The following is an 18,033-nucleotide window of genomic DNA, read 5'->3' as shown; positions in this document are numbered from 1 at the left end:
TTGCATTTGTTTGTTAGGTGGAGAATGCCTTGTTTGCGATCGAGGAACTCATTTGTTGGAGTAGGAGCAATTTCCACAATAACATCATCTATGGTAGCTTTTTAAATAATTGTTAGGTGCATTTGCCAAAACCTTCATCAGATTCTATTTGAAGATTTTCACTTGTCTACATCATATTGACAAATATCGTGAGATTTATGAAAAAATCTTGTGATAATATAGCTAGAAATTGCTTGAAAGTTTAAAACGGCAATTTCTTGTGAGATTTTCAAAATATCGTGAGATTAATGAAAAACATAAATATTCCGAACGGCTATTTATCATGAAAAAACCGTGTGTTTTTATTTTTAAATAATTTTTATTAATATTTTCTTATAAAAAGTATTTTTTTTTATTGCTGAGATTTTGCCCAAAAAACACGAGATTTATGAAATTTTTTCAAATTCTCGTGAGCTTTTGAAAAACTATATTTTGCTGTTTTTAACTTTTGTCACTATGGTCTACATCTCAGATCATTTATATTTGTCTCAATTTTGTCAGGGAACAAAAAACACCAGGGGGGGGAGGGCCCTGCCCCTCCTCGCCCCGTTTGGACCGAGGATGGAGGACATGAAACAAGGATGGAGGTTAAAATCAAAACCCGTGTGGGGATGGAATTAAGCTTTCCCCTGCCCTGCCCTATCCCGATCCTCGCCTTGTCCCGCCCTGCCCTGTACCCAATACTTTTTTAAGGATGTCAATGGACCGAGGAGAAACGGGATCCTGTCCTGCCTCGCCCCATTTGGACCAGGGATGAAGGACATAAAACGGGGATGGAGATTAAAATCAAAACCCATGCGGGGATGGAGGGCAGGATCTTGAGATGGGGCGGGAGTGGAGACCTTGTCCCCCGCCCCCGCCCTGGTCCACTGCCATCCCTATAATAGAGTGACAAAGATTTGTAATTGGGTGATTAGAGATTTAGCCAAGACTAGCTGTGTTGCCCTCTTCAATTTTGGAAAGATAAACCACCTGATTGGTATCCTAACAGTTTTCAGTTATCAAAATTTTATTTTGGCTTGTTTAGTTAACTGGTAGGGGTCTGCCTAACCCTAGCTTGTCTATCAAGAGAAAGAACTTTGCAAGAAAAAACAATTAATAAATTTTAAAGGTTATACTTGAGATTTTTAACACCAAAACCGTTCATGGGTTTTCCCGTTAACCATAACAAAGGTTAGGTGAGTTTTTGAAAAAATTCAAAACTTGCGTGCTTTTTGAATTCTGCTGAAAACTAATGTTGCCAATTAAATTTGCTCCAAAATAAGACAGAAAATTAAAAAATGGAAAACGCAACTGCACTTCGCTCACGCATCTCATCAAGATTCCCAAGTTCAGCGTGCCTGGACTAGTGCTAGAACAGGTGATTTCCATTCAAAAAACTACATTAATATGAACGAAAATCTACAATTACAATAACCATACCAACTTGCCCCAAAACAGAGAGGAAAGTAGTTCACAAACTGCCTACGCCATTCCGAATTCCCAAGTGATAGAACCACGTACTTCCCTCACAGGCGTCTTATAAAAGCCACAAGAAGACATCCTCAGAAATATTCAGTTCCCATACGCGATGCACAAGGTTTCAAGCTCAAGCTAGCAATGAGAGATGCACAATCAGCAACCAGGAAAAGATTGAGCAGAAGACAATGGAGAGATGCTTGCACTCGATTCACTATGGTGCAACAGGCATGGATGCCTACTTGATGAACCTCCATAAAGTTGATGTACAAGATAGAGTGGAGATGCATTGCTCGATCCAGGAAGATAAGAGGAACCATGTGTTGAACCAGCAGGAGAAAACAAATACGGTGGACCAAAACAATGAGGCGAAAGAAGGTGAGAAGCGTGAGAACTTTGGAATGCTAAAGTTTGCAGATCTGCAGAACTACAACTGAAATGTATAGCTGGAGTGTTACTGTAAGACCTAACTGAGTGGAATGTTGGGAATACTTGCAAGGGACGGACTCTGAGAAGTAGCTGGAGAATGGTATGAAGCCTGAGCTATTTGCATAGCTGGTGAGGCCGTTAGCAACAAGTGGGAGGACGACAGTACAGAAGAGAAAGATGGGGATGCAGAAATAGACACTGGCGGGGAAAGCAAAGAAGTGCACTCAGAAGCCAGAGGATTGATAGTGCTTGTTCTTGAGTCATGCTTGCACACTGGGCAAAATGTTCTCCAGATTGTAAGCCAAGAATCCACACACGCAGCATGAAACTCTGCCAAAGCGCCAAAGAATAGAAATAATTAAATCCCCCCCCCCCTGATTATGACAGACAAAAATAGCCACTTTCCAGAGAACAGAAAAGCAATTATTATCCATGTGTTTTGTCAATTAGCAGCATTTGTATCCAAGATGGCCATAAGCACCACTATCTAGATATATAATCATGCACTGCAAAGTCCACAATGGTTTGGAGGCAGGGCCCTGAATTTGTTTATCTTTTCTTTTTCATCAATATAGGAATGCAAACAGGCAAGACATCCTAATTCTATCAAAGTATGTAAATACCTTTTGGGAAGGAATTTGTTGAAAGCAGGCACTTTGAGCTTTAGTTCTTTATAGATGGTCACGAAGGAACTCCAAATAAAAATTATTTTCATGCTTTCTGCTTGTTTATTATTAGTAGAAAAATGTTTTCCATATTTAAACAATCTACCTCAACATGGCAAAACAATGGGACACGTAAATGGGAAAATTTTCAACTAATATAAACAGCTGTAATATTTGTCATTTTTTAATACATGCTTTTCAGTTTACATTTCAATTTTAGATGGGTCATTTAATTTTGTTTGGCATGATAAAGACACTATCTTGATCAAAGGTCTGCAACTTTCCTAACTGAAGTAGAAAAGGGCAAAAAGCAATTTACAATCACTATTTCAGATCACAAAACTTAATGAGATATTCTTGTTGAGAAACAATGAACTGTATTTTACTGAAGAAGAGTGAGCCTCTTCTTTTATTCTAGGAAGTCCAGTACCACAGTGATGCAGTAACAATAAATAGAGAGAAGAATATTAGAGAGAGCACAACATACTGTGGTGACAAGGCAGTACTCTTAGTATTTCTCCAGGCGTATAGTCCTCAAGGCAAATTGCACATGTACATGACGTACAGTTATCTTCCACAGCAGACGTGAATATAATGCTTGGCAATGCTTTCACTAGACAACTGCTCATTCCATGGAACTCACAAACATGGGGAGTCCGAGGATAATCTCTTCTTATCCGATGCCTACGCACAAAGAAGCATGTTGCAAGCACAGCTGATATGGCAAGTAGAGTTATGAAGGAGATTGACATGATAGACCATGCTGAATTCTCAAAAGTTGGAATGATCAACAACTGTGTCAATTATGCTGGCATATTTTTTCAGTTCTTCACCTGCTGCCTTGGAAATAAATGCTGCATGGATTTTTATCCCTGCAGAGTTCCCAGCCACTGCAAAAAAATTTAGAATTGGTCACATGCTGCAGAAACAATTCAAATGATTATATGATAATGAGTGCACACAACCACAAGCCTTCTTTCACATTTCTACTCTGGCTCCCAAGACAAATAGATACAAGTCCATGATGACATCAAAGATGTTGATATGAGACTAGCCAAACCCATTGGTACATAAGCAGTTTGCCTAAGGAAAAATGCTCGGCAAGAGAAAAACAAATGAAAAGGTACAATAGTAATCACACACACACACACACACACGTGGAACTGCTGCCTCTTTATCATTGAAAATCAAGACACATACAGATGGCACTTTTTGTCGAAGTCCTAAAAGAACCACTATTTTCGCATACATGAATAACTGCATTTGTAGCTCAATTTTTTTATTCTGCCAGTATTCAGTCTACTAATGCCTCAAAATAAAATGACTTCTTCTTGAGTGTGTAAACCCGATGTAGAAGATATTAAACATAGATAAGTAAAAGAACCCACGGCTTACTTGAAACCAGAATTCCAGTGTCCTCGTTATCATAGACAATGGCTGCCTTGAATCCAGCATGCTGTGCATTTCCAATTTTATCTTCAAATGTGCATTACCCTCGTATAATTAATGCAAATGGGGATCTTTTGCCTTCTAATGCAGCAATATCATTAGTCAATGGAGTGCAAGCGTCAAGAGGTTCAGCTAAATATAGCATCCCACATTCTCCTGATCCTGTAACTGCCAGAGCTGGAAATTCGCAAACACAATAATTAGCTCAATTCATACAGTTACCAATTAGCAAACATGAAAGGAAAATGAAATCAGCTGGGATACAATTTCTATTTGTTTATTAGAAGTGCACTGTCAACACGCTCCATACATTGCTAACAATGCACTGACACAAAGTGGCATGGAACCCAAGATACAACAAAGTAAAAAGCATACTAGATCCTATTAGGCAAATGAAATCCAAATGCCATAGCACAATGAATTTGGATATAAATATCACATAGACAATAGTAGGAATCAAGAGTAAAAAATAAATAATTTATTTAATGAAAAAGAATATACAAAATACATTTAATCCTCACTACAAACACACTCATACACATAGTTAAACTACCCATCATTGTCACACTTACAAATGCACACCACCCATATATATAGGAAGGAGTGGGAAAGAAAAGAGATAGTCTAGTCCAATGGCTAGTTGGTCAGCCCAAGTTGACCAACAAAATAAACAACAAAAAAATAAATAATACAAAAATAGTCATTTTAAATAATGACCAATAAAACCAAAATTCCAATTTTACCCCTACAAGTGTAATTTGAGTATACTCAATCTAAAGACCAAGTACCTAATTGGTATGCCAAGGATATACCTAAAATACAAAAAGAATACGAAGAAAGTACTGATAAGTATACCCAAGTATACCTCAGTGACTACAATACAAAAGACACATTTATCTTAACATGCACCGCAGGATTCTTTTGGATTAGTTGGACGATGTTTTAAGCAATGAAACGACCAGTGTCATGAAAGTGAGTGACATTTTTTTCCGTCTGTTTTGCATAAGGAGAAAGGAAGATGTGAACATTATGTCCAACATTCTGAAACTATACAGCTGAAGGAGAAACCAATAAGTGATCACTGCTCTTTATGGTCATCTCACCAACACACTGAACTGTAACAATAGACCATTTAAATTTCTAATAGTCAGAGATGCATCCCAAAGTAACAGCAATATGCCAAGAGGAGCACTTTTTAGTTTCTTCACTTCTTAGATTTATGATGGCTAGAAATCATTTCCTGTTAACCTTGAAAAAGCAGTTCATCTACACATTTTCTCTTGACAAAGACGGATCCACGAGTTATGGATGACACGTACATGATGTTCCCCCGCATCCTGTGCAAACAGTAATGAAATTTTAATCATTGCCTAAAAATAGCTTTTGGGTGGCACACTTGAAGGCGAAGGAGATGGGGTCAGATTTGAAGATATAAAGAGCCAAGTGCCTCTCCATTTTGTAGAATCTTAAGAGAAAAATGGGATTTGCAATTTTTTTAGCAGACGGTTGATATTAAGTATGAAAAGGAATAATATTTTACATTAACTACAAAATGAAGGGATGCACAATGATGAACTTCTATGTTCTAACTTCAACTATTCGCCATGTAAAAGATTCCATGTTAGTATTCAGCTTTGAAATTTTCTCACTTTGAACACTGCGCTTAGTTGATGATCTATTCTAAATATATCATGTGGCATACTCCCAACAACCTCCACCCTTCCACCCCCCCCCAACCCCACCCCACCCACTCTCCTCTTTCCAACAGTCTATTTCAATATTTGGAGAGGCTACATGACTGTCCCATTAATAACACAACAGAAAAAGATAACAATCCACATGCAGGAAAAATCATACTCCAAAACACTTGCCCTTGATCATCTTATGGCCATCACAAGCTTAATCCCAACATCTATTCCCTTGACATAAATATCTCCAAATGCTGTCCAATCAAGTGCGTTTATGTAAAAAAAAACTCCGACGAAATCGTCGAAAGGGATAAAGTTGAAAAAAAAAAAGATAAGGGGAAAGGCGGTTCCCCATTTGGGGGAACCTCTCCCGTAACAGACCGAGGAGATGAGGATAAACCTCACCCCCCCCCACCCACGATTGGGGGGGTGAGGTTATCCTCACCCCACCGTGAGGGCTATAAATAGTGTGCCTCCCCCACCACAGTCGAACAAAAGGAAGAGAGCGGCAGAGAGCAAGGGAGAGAGACAAGAAAAAAAAAAGTTCAGACGGACTCACCAGAATCCAGTTGATGACGATGAGGTAAGGGTCTTCCCCTTTCTTTTTCCGATTAATTGAGGGTCGGCAGCTATTGCTGCCAGCGAGTTGCAGAAAAACCAAAAAAAGGGGGGGAAACCCCGGATGTTGCCAAGAGAGAGAGAGAGAGGGTCGGCCCCTCTGCCATAGAGTGGAAGAGAGAGAGAGAGGTTGGCCCCTCTGTTTCTGAGAAAACAGAAGGGGCAGAGCCCCCTTTCGCGTTTTGTTTAAAGGGGGAAGAACTGGGTCCAGATGAGTTTTTTAAAAAAAAGGGTCAGACTGGGTCGGTCTCGGTCGCACCCAGACCGAGTCAGGCGAGTGAAAAAAAAAACGGGTTGAACTGGTTTAGATCGAGTCAGCTCAAGACGAACCAGTTCAGATCGAATCGGTTCAAAACTGAATCAGTTTGGACCAAACCAGGTCAGACCGAACCGGTTCGTACCGACTCAGACAGACCGAACTAGTCTGGGTTTGAAACATACTGAGTCGGATCTAACTGGGTCTCGGGTCTTGATTCGGATCCAGACTGATCTGGATCTTACCGATTTTGGATCCAGTTAACCTGAATTGATCCAAATGGAATTGGATCTAGAAAAATCTAGGTCTGAATCCAGATTGATTATTTTGGATCCAGAACAAAACTGGATCTGGTTCAGATCAATACGAGATCCAGATTAAAATTGGATCTAGATCCAACTGAATGGATCAGTTCTGAATCCAGATCAGAACTGGGTCTGGATCTAGTCCAACAATTCTGAATCCAAATCAATAAAGAGTCTGGATTTAGTTAGACAGTTTTGGATCTAGATCAGAAATTGATCTGGAATGAGTTGTGATTTAATTTTGAATATTGAAAATAATTATTGAAATGACAAAAATACCCTTATGTGTACTCAAGATCCATTTTAGTAAAATGGGCATAACTTTACACTCCGAACTCGGAATTGAGTGAGGTTTAGTGCGTTGGACTCGTATCGTAGAGGAAAAGCTTTGTGTCCTCTGGTTTTAGTCAAATCAGGAGAACAAGAATCGAGGTCTCACGAGTCAATTTGGGTGGGGTATTTTGGTAGTTTTGTTAAAAATATAAAAGGTGATGTGTATTAATACGAATATGCTTTGTATAATGATCAGATCCTACTATTAGAGTCGTTTGAAACTTGATTGCAACCAAAACACAAGATTCATATTCAAGGTAAGGGATATTATAAGTAATTTTAGATGTGAATAAGCCTTTTTGCATTGCATGTTATTGTAATGTTGTAAATTAGCATGATAGCTTTTGAGTATGATCATGGCGTGCATAAAATGATCATGCATGATATTAAAAGATTATTGCATACGCATGTTAGTTGTGGTATGTCATACATATTAGAAAGAAAGAGATTATTTTGTGATAGCATATTTGTGTGATAAATTTTTAATAACATGCATTATAATGAGATTGTGTTTAGACTTGAGTCTCATTTATTCTATTAATGTTATATGAATGAATATATTGAGATTAACATGCATAACCCCTTAAATCCCGAAAGTGGCGACCTGTGGTAAGAGCTACCTGGTTCGCGACCAGAGTGCAACCACCACGAAGAGTGGGCCGCCGGTGATTTAACGATGTGAAGACCCTACATCGTTGTGTGCTTAGTATGAGATAAGTGTAAGCCCTAATGTCATCCAGAGATTTAAAAGTAAGATCTGTCGTGATCATTTCACGATATTACTCGTGAGAGAACGAGTAAATTACGAGTTTGAGAATGTGGTTCAATGTGTTAAACTTAGCTTATGACTTAGGGTTATAATCACACAGTGTTTACGACCATGAATGGTTGATAACCATCATAGTTAGGATGTAGCATGAACCATACCGAAATTGAGATTGAGCCTGACCTCCCGGCTAGCTATCAGTGGGGTCTCCTTTTTGTTTCACTATAGTGCCTGGTGGCCTGGAGATCACTGGGAGTGTATGGTTCATTATCTGGCCAACATGTAGAATTGGAGTGTTTTACACGGGTTGTTACGCCCATAGACGGCTATGACTGGTATAACCGACCTAGGATTAGTTTGGTGTGATAGAGTGTTTAAGAGAGTAATTGTAGGGTAATTAAAGCATACAAACTTGTGTGGTGTGTCAAAAATTAAACTCAGACTAGGGGCTTAGAGCTTACTACAGTTGTAAGTTAAAGTGTTTATTTGCTTATAATTATTTTTTACTAGGTTGTAGACTCACCCCCTTTATAATTACAACTATAGGTTTCAGGTATACTAGCACACACAGGACGTGATCGGATACTTCTTTGGCAAAGCATTTGGTAGTTTTTATTTTTCGTGTCATTGAACATTTATGTATTTGTTATTTTTTAGGTTATGAATGATGAACATTGTGAAAGAAAGTGAGTTATTGAAAAAAGAAAAAAAAATTAACCATGTTTTCTCTGTGTGAACTCTATATAATTTTCCTCTAAGAAGTAATACCAACCGAACTCGGACTCCCGAGGTCCCAGATCGTGGTGTTACATTTTATCTTCTATTTAGAGGAAGAAAATTGAGAGTTTAATTTTAACAATCATTTAAGATACACAGATATAAGATCAGAATCAAACTTGGTACAAGAATGTTAAAAAATGAATAAGAGAGCACTTATCTGTAGGGTTGTCAACAGGTCGAGTATCTGATCTAGGTGCACTCAAACCCCCCTGAATAACAAGCACTTGAGTTTGGGTTGGACTTCGGGTTTTTGCCGGTTCAAACAAATGGAATCAGAACACAACCCACATAATTAGATGTTATGTAGAATATATTTTTACATAAAAATATACAAGAAAACACTCGAGTGAGTCAGGTAGCATCAGCTAACCATCAAAATTATTTCCAAGTGTTTTCCTCTTTCTTGCCTTCAGCTTTTTAAGCTTACCATCAACATGCAGATTTCTGTGGTAATATCCCAGGGACACCAATGGCTTTTTGTTTTTCTAGGTGAGTCCTTGACGTCTTAGCATTGTAAAAATGCACCAATGATCATTTTTTCTTTTTCCTTTTTTTTAGGCTAAGTGTCAAGCCATGGCCAACTATAACAGAGTTAGTAGGGTGCTTATGTTCTATTGCAGATATGGTTTATTCTAGTTTACGTTTCTTCATAACATACAAATGAATAGCATTACAAGTAGTAGTTCTCTTTCATAAGAGGACTAAAGTTATTAAGATGGACATCCATTATGTTAGAAAGGAAATGTTGAAGAGTGTTCACTTATAATAAGACTGTTAACTTTTCACAAACAGGTTTAAACCTTGAGGTGGTTATCCCCCAGCTTGCCTATTGTTGAGAAGCAGTCACCGTACATATGCATATGCATTAAGGGTAGTTTGGTAACTACTTAATAGGTCAGGTGCATTATTGTAAATAATTTGTTTCTGTCTAATCTCTCTATTTAAGTGAGATTAGACCTAATGAGATATATGATCCTTTCTTCCTCTCTCTCTCTCTTTTCTGATTTGCTTGAAACCCTAGCTGTCTTCAACATGGTATCAGAGCAGGACGTTGCTCTAGGCATCTGACTTGATCGACCCACATGTGGTTCGGGTTCAGCGTGCACAGCAGAAACGCAGATTTGAAGCCAGCGTGTACAACGTCTGATCTGATCGACCCATCTTCCTCCTCCCGGTATCTGACGTCTTCCTCCTCCAGCAGAATCGTAGATCGGGTGGTGATCGTTGACTCTACAACGACTGGTGTGCGTGTGGAAGCTGAGATCGTTGTGCGTGGTAGGAGCAGGGAGACGCTTGTTTTTCAATCAGACGTCCGACCCAAACTGCAACCTGGATCGCGTGATGATCCGACTGTTTTGGATCTAACTTCAGATGGTGTCGATGGTGGTAGTGTGGACGTCGAAGAAGCCTGCAGCTTCTGTCATGAACCAGTCGCGTCTTGATCTTGATAGCTTCTAAGGATGCAGACGTGGATTAGATCAAATCTGATCTATATAATTCAAATATGAAATCGGGTGTGTGGTCGTGGTATGCAGCTTGTCGCAGTTCCTTTGTGAGGTGGATGGTTTAGGTAAAGTTCAATTCAAGTTATATATGCAAGTTGTGGATCTGAACAGCGTGTTACAGTCATTGTGTTACAGTCGGTGGTCATGTATATCAGATTTTATAAGTGTAATTAAAATTTGATATAGTCGATTTCATGGTTGGTAGTTGGTGCGCATCAAATCCGAGTTTTCAGCAGGTTGTGTTTGCGTGTGGTAATACCTGCATTTTGAAACAAACCCATTATCTTATCCCATGGTTGAAACACAGAAGTCAGATATGAAGTCTGAAACAGTGGTTGATTATAAAGCCTCTGCAAATCCCTTTTCATATGGATCATCGGTAAAGTTGGATGAGACTAACTATGCTAGATGGTCTCGTACATTCATGATGACTGTCTCAGGGCATCGTAGAAAACATATTTTATTGGAAAATTAGCCCAAAGACAAAACTGGAAAGTATGCTACATGGGAAGAGAACAATGATATTGTCATGTTATGGATTATGAATAGTGTGCAACCTCACATAGCCGATGGGCATATTTATTATACCACCGCAAAACAAATGTGGGATAATTTGCAAGACACTTACTCTCAAAAAAGTAATGTTAGTCGGATTCTTCAAGTAGATCAGGAGATCTATAAATTGCAGCAAGGAGAGCAAACTCTAGCCCGGTACTATGCCTCTGTGAAGGCAGCCTTTGAGAGACTAAATGCACATAGACCATTGTGTTGTGACAAACATAAACTACACCAGGAGCATACTATGGTTGCACGGTTTCTTACTGGCTTGTCAATTAAATTCTCAGTTGCCAAAGTTCAGATGTTGACAGGCTCAGATGTCTCCACTCTTGCTGAGGCATATAATCATCTAAGTAGGCTTGCCAAGTCCCTTCCTTCATCCCAATCGGAATCACAAACCTCTGCTCTGTCTGTTTCCTATGGCCGAGGTTGAGGTTTTATTCCTAACACACGAGGTCGTGGACGTGGTCGAGGCACAGGAGGATGAGGCAAGCTCCAGTGTACCTACTGCAAGAGATTTGGGCATTTAGAAGATAGATGTTTTGATAAGAATGGACGACCTCCTGCACCTTCAACTAAAGTTGTTCCTACGGCTCAAGTCGCCAAACCAGAGCCTTCTGTTGTTCCTCCTGGTGATTTGGTTACACTTACTCGTGCTGAGTATGATGATTTGTTGGCACATCATCCGTCTAGTCCCCCTGTGGCTGATGTTGCATGTTCTACAGGTGATGGATTATCTTGCCAAGGTAGTAGGTGGATTATTGATTCATGGGCATCTAGACATTTGTGTGAAAATGAATGTGATTTTTCAAATTTGAATAGTGTTGTTAACCATAAAAAGGTAGTTCTTGCCGATGGAAGTTCTTCTCCCATTGTTGGCCAGGAAAATGTCTCTATCTCCCCTACTCTTCAGTTATCAAATGTTCTCCATGCCCCTTCATTCTCTCAAAATTTGTTATCTGTCAGTCGTGTTGCAAAAGAATTGAATTGTAGAGTAATATTTGATCCTACCTGTTGCACTTTTCAGGACTTGCTGAAGGAGAAAACGATTGGTGGAGGCTATGAGGAATGTGGAGTCTATTATCTACACCAACCAGTTGGCTCTGTTCATTCGGCAGTTGAGTCCTCCTCTAGTCCGCTGCTTTGGCATCATCGTCTTGGTCATCTCCCGTTGCTTAAATTGCGTAGAGTTATTCCTCATATCTCGCCGTCCACTACTCTGCTGTGTGAAGCATGTCAGCTTGAAAAGCATCATAGGAGTTCATTTCCGTCTAGTCAGAGTCCTTCAAGTCAAAATTTGTTTGATCTTCTTCATGTTGATGTTTGGGGTCCAAGTAGAATTCCTAGTCGTTCTAAGTGTCATTATTTAGTCATTGTAGATGATTTTTTCAGATTATCTTGGGTATTCTTGTTAAAAGATTGGGCTGAAGCCCCCATTATTCTCAAATCTTTGATTATTGAAATAAAAACTCAATTTAATTCTTGTGTTAAAGTTGTTGGCAATGCTCTTGAATTCAAATCCTCTGAATTATTACATTTTTACAAAAATCTTGGAATCCAACCTCAGACCTCTTGCCCTCATACCTCGCAACAGAATGGAGTAGCGGAGCACAGGCACAGACACATTCTAAATGTTGCCTGTTGCCTCATGATCCAGTCTAATATGCCCGCGTCTTACTGGGGAGATGTTCTAACTGCAGGATACCTAATAAACTGTATGCCTTCAACCTCTGTGGGGGATCGTATTCCCATTCAAATTCTCAGTCCTGAAGCTCCTTTGTTCCTTATCTCTCCAAAGGTGTTTGGTTGTGTGTGCTTTGTTCATAAACTTGGTGACAACCGAGATAAATTGCCACTTCAATCTATAAAATGTGTTTTTGTTGGGTATCCCAAGCACCAAAAAGGGTATCGTTGTTATGATCCCATTTCCCAAAGAGAGTATGTCAGTGCGGATGTTTCCTTTTTTGAGTCTATCCCATATTTTTATAGTACCTCTCCAAGATTACATGCTACTCAAGGTGATTCCTTTTCTCTCCCTGTTTCTCCTTTTCCATTAGAGTCTACCTGTCTTGAGCCTCTTGTTCCAAGTCTGACTCTGTCTCGTTATAGAAATCCTCCTGTGGTGTACACCCATCGAGCTCCACCCAACTCTATGCCTTTGCCATCAGCTTCTCCAGAGGTGAGTGTTCCTGACCCTACTGACGAGCTTATTGTTGATGGTGATTTACCTATTGCTCTTCGAAAAAAGGCAGTGTACACTTCATCCTATTTCTCAGTTTGTTTCTGAGGCAAGACTTGGTGAAAATATGAAGAATTTTGTATTAGCATCATCTGATGCATCAGTTCCTCTCCATCATCACCAAGCTCTTCTGGACCCCAAATGTGCGAAGGCCAAGAAGGATGAAATGGATGCACTGCTTTCTCGCAGAGCATGGGACTTAGTTAATCCTCCACATGAGGTTGATATTGTTGGTTGTAAATGGGTCTATACTATTAAGTATAACTCAGATGGATCGACTGAAAGGTTTAAAGCCCGCTGTTAAATTATGTAATCAAACTTGTAATTTCGTATATATATTTTATATATATAAGGTAATACATATACATATATATAATATATGTATATGTATTTACCAATTATATATATAAAATATATATAGTCATAGTAAGGGTAGTTTAGGAATTTTACACATATTCTTTTTCAAGAATATGTTTTTTGTATTTTCTTTTTTTTTCCTTTTTCTTTATTTATTTTTGCTTTTGCATTGTACATGCATTGGGAGGGGCCCAACCCACTAGTCGTTGGACCCCTCCAACGGTCACATTTGTGACCGTTGGAGGGGCTCCAACGACTATGTGGAGCCCCTCCCAAGGCCTCCTCCAAAGCCCTATATATATGGGCAGCTCCTCTTGTATTTCTTCAAGGGATTTGGGATTATAGCCCAACCTCTTTAGTGTTTATGAAACTTATGGGTGCAAGTGCACATTTGTGATTCGGTGTGTTGTGCTTGTTGTGCACAAGTGTTCTTGGGTGTGTATGTTCACACATTTATTCTTAAGGTTGTTGCGTTATCGACTAAAGTATCTTGTTGAAGATACTTTTACATGGTATCAGAGCCTCGTTGAAGAAGAAGAATTGCGACTCGCCTTCTTTTGCATTCCTCGGGAAGCGTGCCTTCAAGTTTTTTGAAATCAAAGAGGATCATCTTCTTCGAGCAATATTTTAGGAGCTTCTTTTGTCAAGAAAGACGCAAAAAGTAATTAAGGTACATACTATCTCTTGCATTCTTTCCTCTCTAATGGGCGAAAAAGACTCCCATTTCTCTCTTGGGTTTAAGCTTAATGGCTCAAACTATCATGTTTGGGCCGGTAATATGGAAGCCCATATTAAAGGAAAGGGGCTTTGGGGTTACGTTTATGGATCCATACCGGAACCGGAACCCAAAATTACCATTGTTGAAGGAGGGGATATTAAGATCCTTGAAGGGGATGAAAGACAAAAGGCCCTTGAAGAGTATTCTAAGAAACATGATGATTGGGAAATGAAGAACTTCAAGATCTTATCTTGGATTTTCTCATCCGTTGAGACCAAGATAAATGCCAACATCATCAAATTTAAAAGGGCTTCTGAAGCTTGGGTATATCTTGAGAAAATGTACACCTCAAGAGATCTATCCCACAAGTACTTTCTTCAAAAGAGGGCTTTGACTCTCCAACAAAATGACATGACCATTCGGGAGTACTTTGCCGAATTATCCTCTATTTGGGACGAGCTCGCAATCCTAGAACCTAAATGGAGTGGTGAGGCTATCGAATTAAGGCACAAACAACTTGAAGAAGACCGGTTCTTCAATTTTTTAAATGGCCTTAGACCCGAATTTGAACAAGTTCGGTTCTCTCTTCTCTCCGCCTTCACTTCCCCCTCACTCGAAGATGTTATCACCAAGCTAAGTGGTGAAGAAACCCGTATGGGGATTGGCAAAAATAATCCTAGCATTCTTGTTACTTCCTCTACTCAAGAAGATGGTGAAATGGCTAATGCCGTATCAAGACCGGGAAATAACATGAAGACCTATAGACCTCCTCATTTCAAGAATCAAGGACAAGGAGGAAATGATCGGTATGGCAAAAGAGACTATAGCAAAGTAACTTGCTATCATTGTAAAGAACCCGGACATATCAAACCCTTGTGTCCTAAATGGAAGAAATTGATTGCAACGGCTATGGCATCTCAAGTTGAAGAACGACCCTCTTTAACAAGTGAGTCTCTTTCTCTTCAACAAATCGTGGAAGCCCTACAACCTCTTCTCAAGGGAGGTACTTCCGGAGCCGCTATGTCATCCTCTTCCCCCGGTAAGACATCTTGGCTTTTAGATTCCAGGGCATCCTTTCACATGACCCCTAGTTATTCCACTCTTTCAAATTTTTCTAAAAATGCTTTTCCATCCTTTGTATCAACCGTGGACGGTACATCTCTTGAGATTAAAGGAATAGGTAATTTTGAAAAACAAGACTTCTTTGTTCCAAAAATTCGTTTTATCCCAAACCTTAACCTAAATCTTCTTTCCGTTTCCCAACTCTCGGACCATGGTTGCGATATAAAATTTTCTTCTAATAAATGTTGGATACAGGATCGTCAGTCCAGGAGATTGATTGGGGAAGGCTCTAGAAGAGGAGACCTCTACTACGTAGATTTTCTTCAAGTTCCCAAGAGTCAATTTTGCAACGTCGTCCAAAACAAAGACATTCATGTATGGCATAAGAGATTGGGTCATCCCAATATTGTTAAAATCTCGTATTTGCCTTTTGTTAAACATCTTTGTAAAAGTGACTTTTTGTGTAATGAATGCATTCTTGGGAAAATGAAATGTTTGCCTTTTCCTCAAAGATCCATGTTTACGACAAAACCATTTGAAATTGTCCATTCCGATGTATGGGGACCGGCTCCGGTAATGTCAAAAGGAGGTTTTTCATATTATGTGATCTTTGTGGATGACTATACTAGGTTTTGTTGGATCTATTTCCTTAAACATAAACATGAAGTTTTTTCAACCTTTAAAAGTTTTCACATGATGATTTCAAATCAATTCAATGGATGTTTAAAAATCTTTAGGTCTGACTCTGGAGGAGAATACCTCTCAAATGAATTTAAGAGTTATCTTGAAAATTTTGGAATTCTTCACCAAAAATCATGTCCGAAAACCCCTCAACAAAATGGTTTAACCGAACGAAAACACAGGCACATCATTGAAACAACTAGGACTTTGCTTATTTCTCAAAACATTCCAAAAAATCTTTGGGCTGAGGCAGCCCTTACCTCTGTCTATCTCATAAACCGACTTCCATCGAAAAATTTAAACAAAATTTCTCCCTTTGAAAAACTGTATGATAAGGAACCTGATTATAGCAGGTTAAGGGTCTTTGGGTGTAAGTGTTTTGTTCTTACTGATAAGAATGACAAACTTTCTCCAAAAGTCATTCCTTGTGCCTTTCTTGGCTATTCTGAAACCCAAAAGGGGTTTCGTTGTTATGATATCAAAAATGATAAATTGTATGTTTCCAGGAACGTGAGTTTTTTGGAAAATGTTAGTGGATTTGAACATTGTGACCCCCATCATGAAAATATGGATTATTCTTTTTTATTTGATTTATTGAATAAGGACGATGATACTAGTGATAATGAGTCAGATCAAAGTAACCCAAATGAACTTGAAATCGAGGAAAACATCTCCTTGTCTCCTTCGTCACATCAACCTAATGAATTACCTAGAGACCCTATCACCTACTCTCATAGAGATCAAAACAACTTTAGGAGTGCTCTTGACAGATATAATGATACCAGTCCCAGTGCCTCTCAGAATGAAGTGATCCCTCGTAGAACTGAGAGAAGTAGAAGGCCTCCTTCTAGGTTCATTTCCTATGACTCTTTCTCACCAAGATATAGAGCTTGCCTTAGTGTCATCCACTCTTATATAGAACCTAGAAATTTTGAAGAAGCACGTAAATGCCCTGAATGGATTAATGTCATGGACAATGAACTTGAGGCTCTGAGAAGAGTTAAAACCTGGGAATTCCAAAATCTTCCTAAAGGCAAGAAAACAATAGGGTGCAGATGGGTTTTCAAAGTAAAAACTAAAAGTGATGGATCCCTTGAAAGGTATAAAGCTCGCTTGGTTGCAAAAGGATATAGTCAAGAATATGGTATTGACTATGAAGAAACTTTTGCTCCTGTAGCTCGTATGGTCATTGTTCGATGTCTTATAACCGTTGCCTCTATCAACAAATGGAATATCTATCAAATGGATGTGAAAAATGTCTTTTTAAATGGCGATTTAAGCGAAGAAGTCTACATGGATGCTCCTCCTGGAATGGAGACTCCTAAGGGAAAGGTGCTTCGTCTTCATAAAGCACTTTATGGCCTAAAACAAGCTCCCAAGGCTTGGTATGATAGATTTAACTCTGTTATGATTGAGAATGGTTTTTTCTCTTGTTTTACTGACACTGCTTTATTTGTTAGAAAATCCAATGCAGGGATTGTAATTTTACTTCTGTATGCTGATGACATGCTCATCACTGGGAGTGATGCTAACGGGGTTAAAAGTATAAAATCTATCTTAAAAGATAAATTGGAAATGTCTGACTTGGGTTTTTTAACTTATTTTTTGGGAATTGAAGTGGCATACTCTCTTAGAGGATATTTCTTATCTCAAACTAAGCTTGCTTCTGAGATCATTGACAGGTCAGGTATTACAGATGAGAAGCTGTGTGAAACTCCTGCGGTAGTAGGAGCAAAGATGAAAATTGATGATGGAGTTCCCCTGTTGGATCCTACACCCAACAGACAGCTTGTAGGATCTCTGATGTATCTGAGTATTACCAGACCAGATATATCCCATGCAGTCCATACTGCAAGTCAGTTTCAGCATGCGCCTACATCCGTTCACATGAGTGCCATCTTACGGGTCGTAAGATACATAAAGGGTACTCTAAATAAGGGAGTTCTTCTGTCCTCTTCCTCTGACTTAAAATTGATTGCTTATACTGACTCAGATTGGGGAGGTGACCCAAATAACCGTCACTCCACCACTGGTTTTTGTGTGTTCTTAGGAGACTCACTAATTTCGTGGAGATGCAAGAAGCAACAAAAGGTGTCGCTCTCCTCAACTGAAGCTGAATATCGTGCC

The 18,033-nt window shown here is 39.2% G+C and overlaps 1 protein-coding gene and 1 pseudogene across 2 annotated transcripts in view; one reads left to right on the top strand and one right to left on the bottom strand.

Moving 5' to 3' along the window:
* Positions 1-1,540: 1,540 nt before the first annotated feature.
* Positions 1,541-5,495, bottom strand: LOC149838305 (receptor homology region, transmembrane domain- and RING domain-containing protein 1-like; annotated as a pseudogene). Its single transcript, XR_016432244.1, has 5 exons — positions 5,437-5,495; positions 5,289-5,377; positions 3,987-4,217; positions 3,079-3,481; positions 1,541-2,256 (listed from the first exon to the last, which is right to left on the bottom strand). The product of XR_016432244.1 is annotated as a receptor homology region, transmembrane domain- and RING domain-containing protein 1-like (transcript).
* Positions 5,496-10,892: 5,397 nt separating this feature from the next.
* Positions 10,893-18,033, top strand: part of LOC149838304 (ATP-dependent DNA helicase Q-like 4A) — a 90,383-nt gene continuing 83,242 nt past the window's right edge. Inside the window, exons 1-5 of the mRNA XM_090008221.1 lie at positions 10,893-11,277; positions 11,380-11,771; positions 11,877-12,073; positions 12,839-13,028; positions 13,102-13,373. Coding sequence (XP_089864347.1) covers positions 10,893-11,277; positions 11,380-11,771; positions 11,877-12,073; positions 12,839-13,028; positions 13,102-13,373 — 1,436 coding nt within the window. The remainder of the gene's footprint in view (positions 11,278-11,379; positions 11,772-11,876; positions 12,074-12,838; positions 13,029-13,101; positions 13,374-18,033) is intronic.

The sequence above is a fragment of the Nuphar pumila genome, chromosome 5 (genome assembly GCF_984573655.1).
Source record: "Nuphar pumila chromosome 5, dmNupPumi1.hap1.1, whole genome shotgun sequence".
Lineage (NCBI taxonomy): Eukaryota > Viridiplantae > Streptophyta > Magnoliopsida > Nymphaeales > Nymphaeaceae > Nuphar > Nuphar pumila.
Note: the sequence above shows the minus strand (reverse complement) of the source record. Positions and strands in the feature narration are given on the sequence as shown.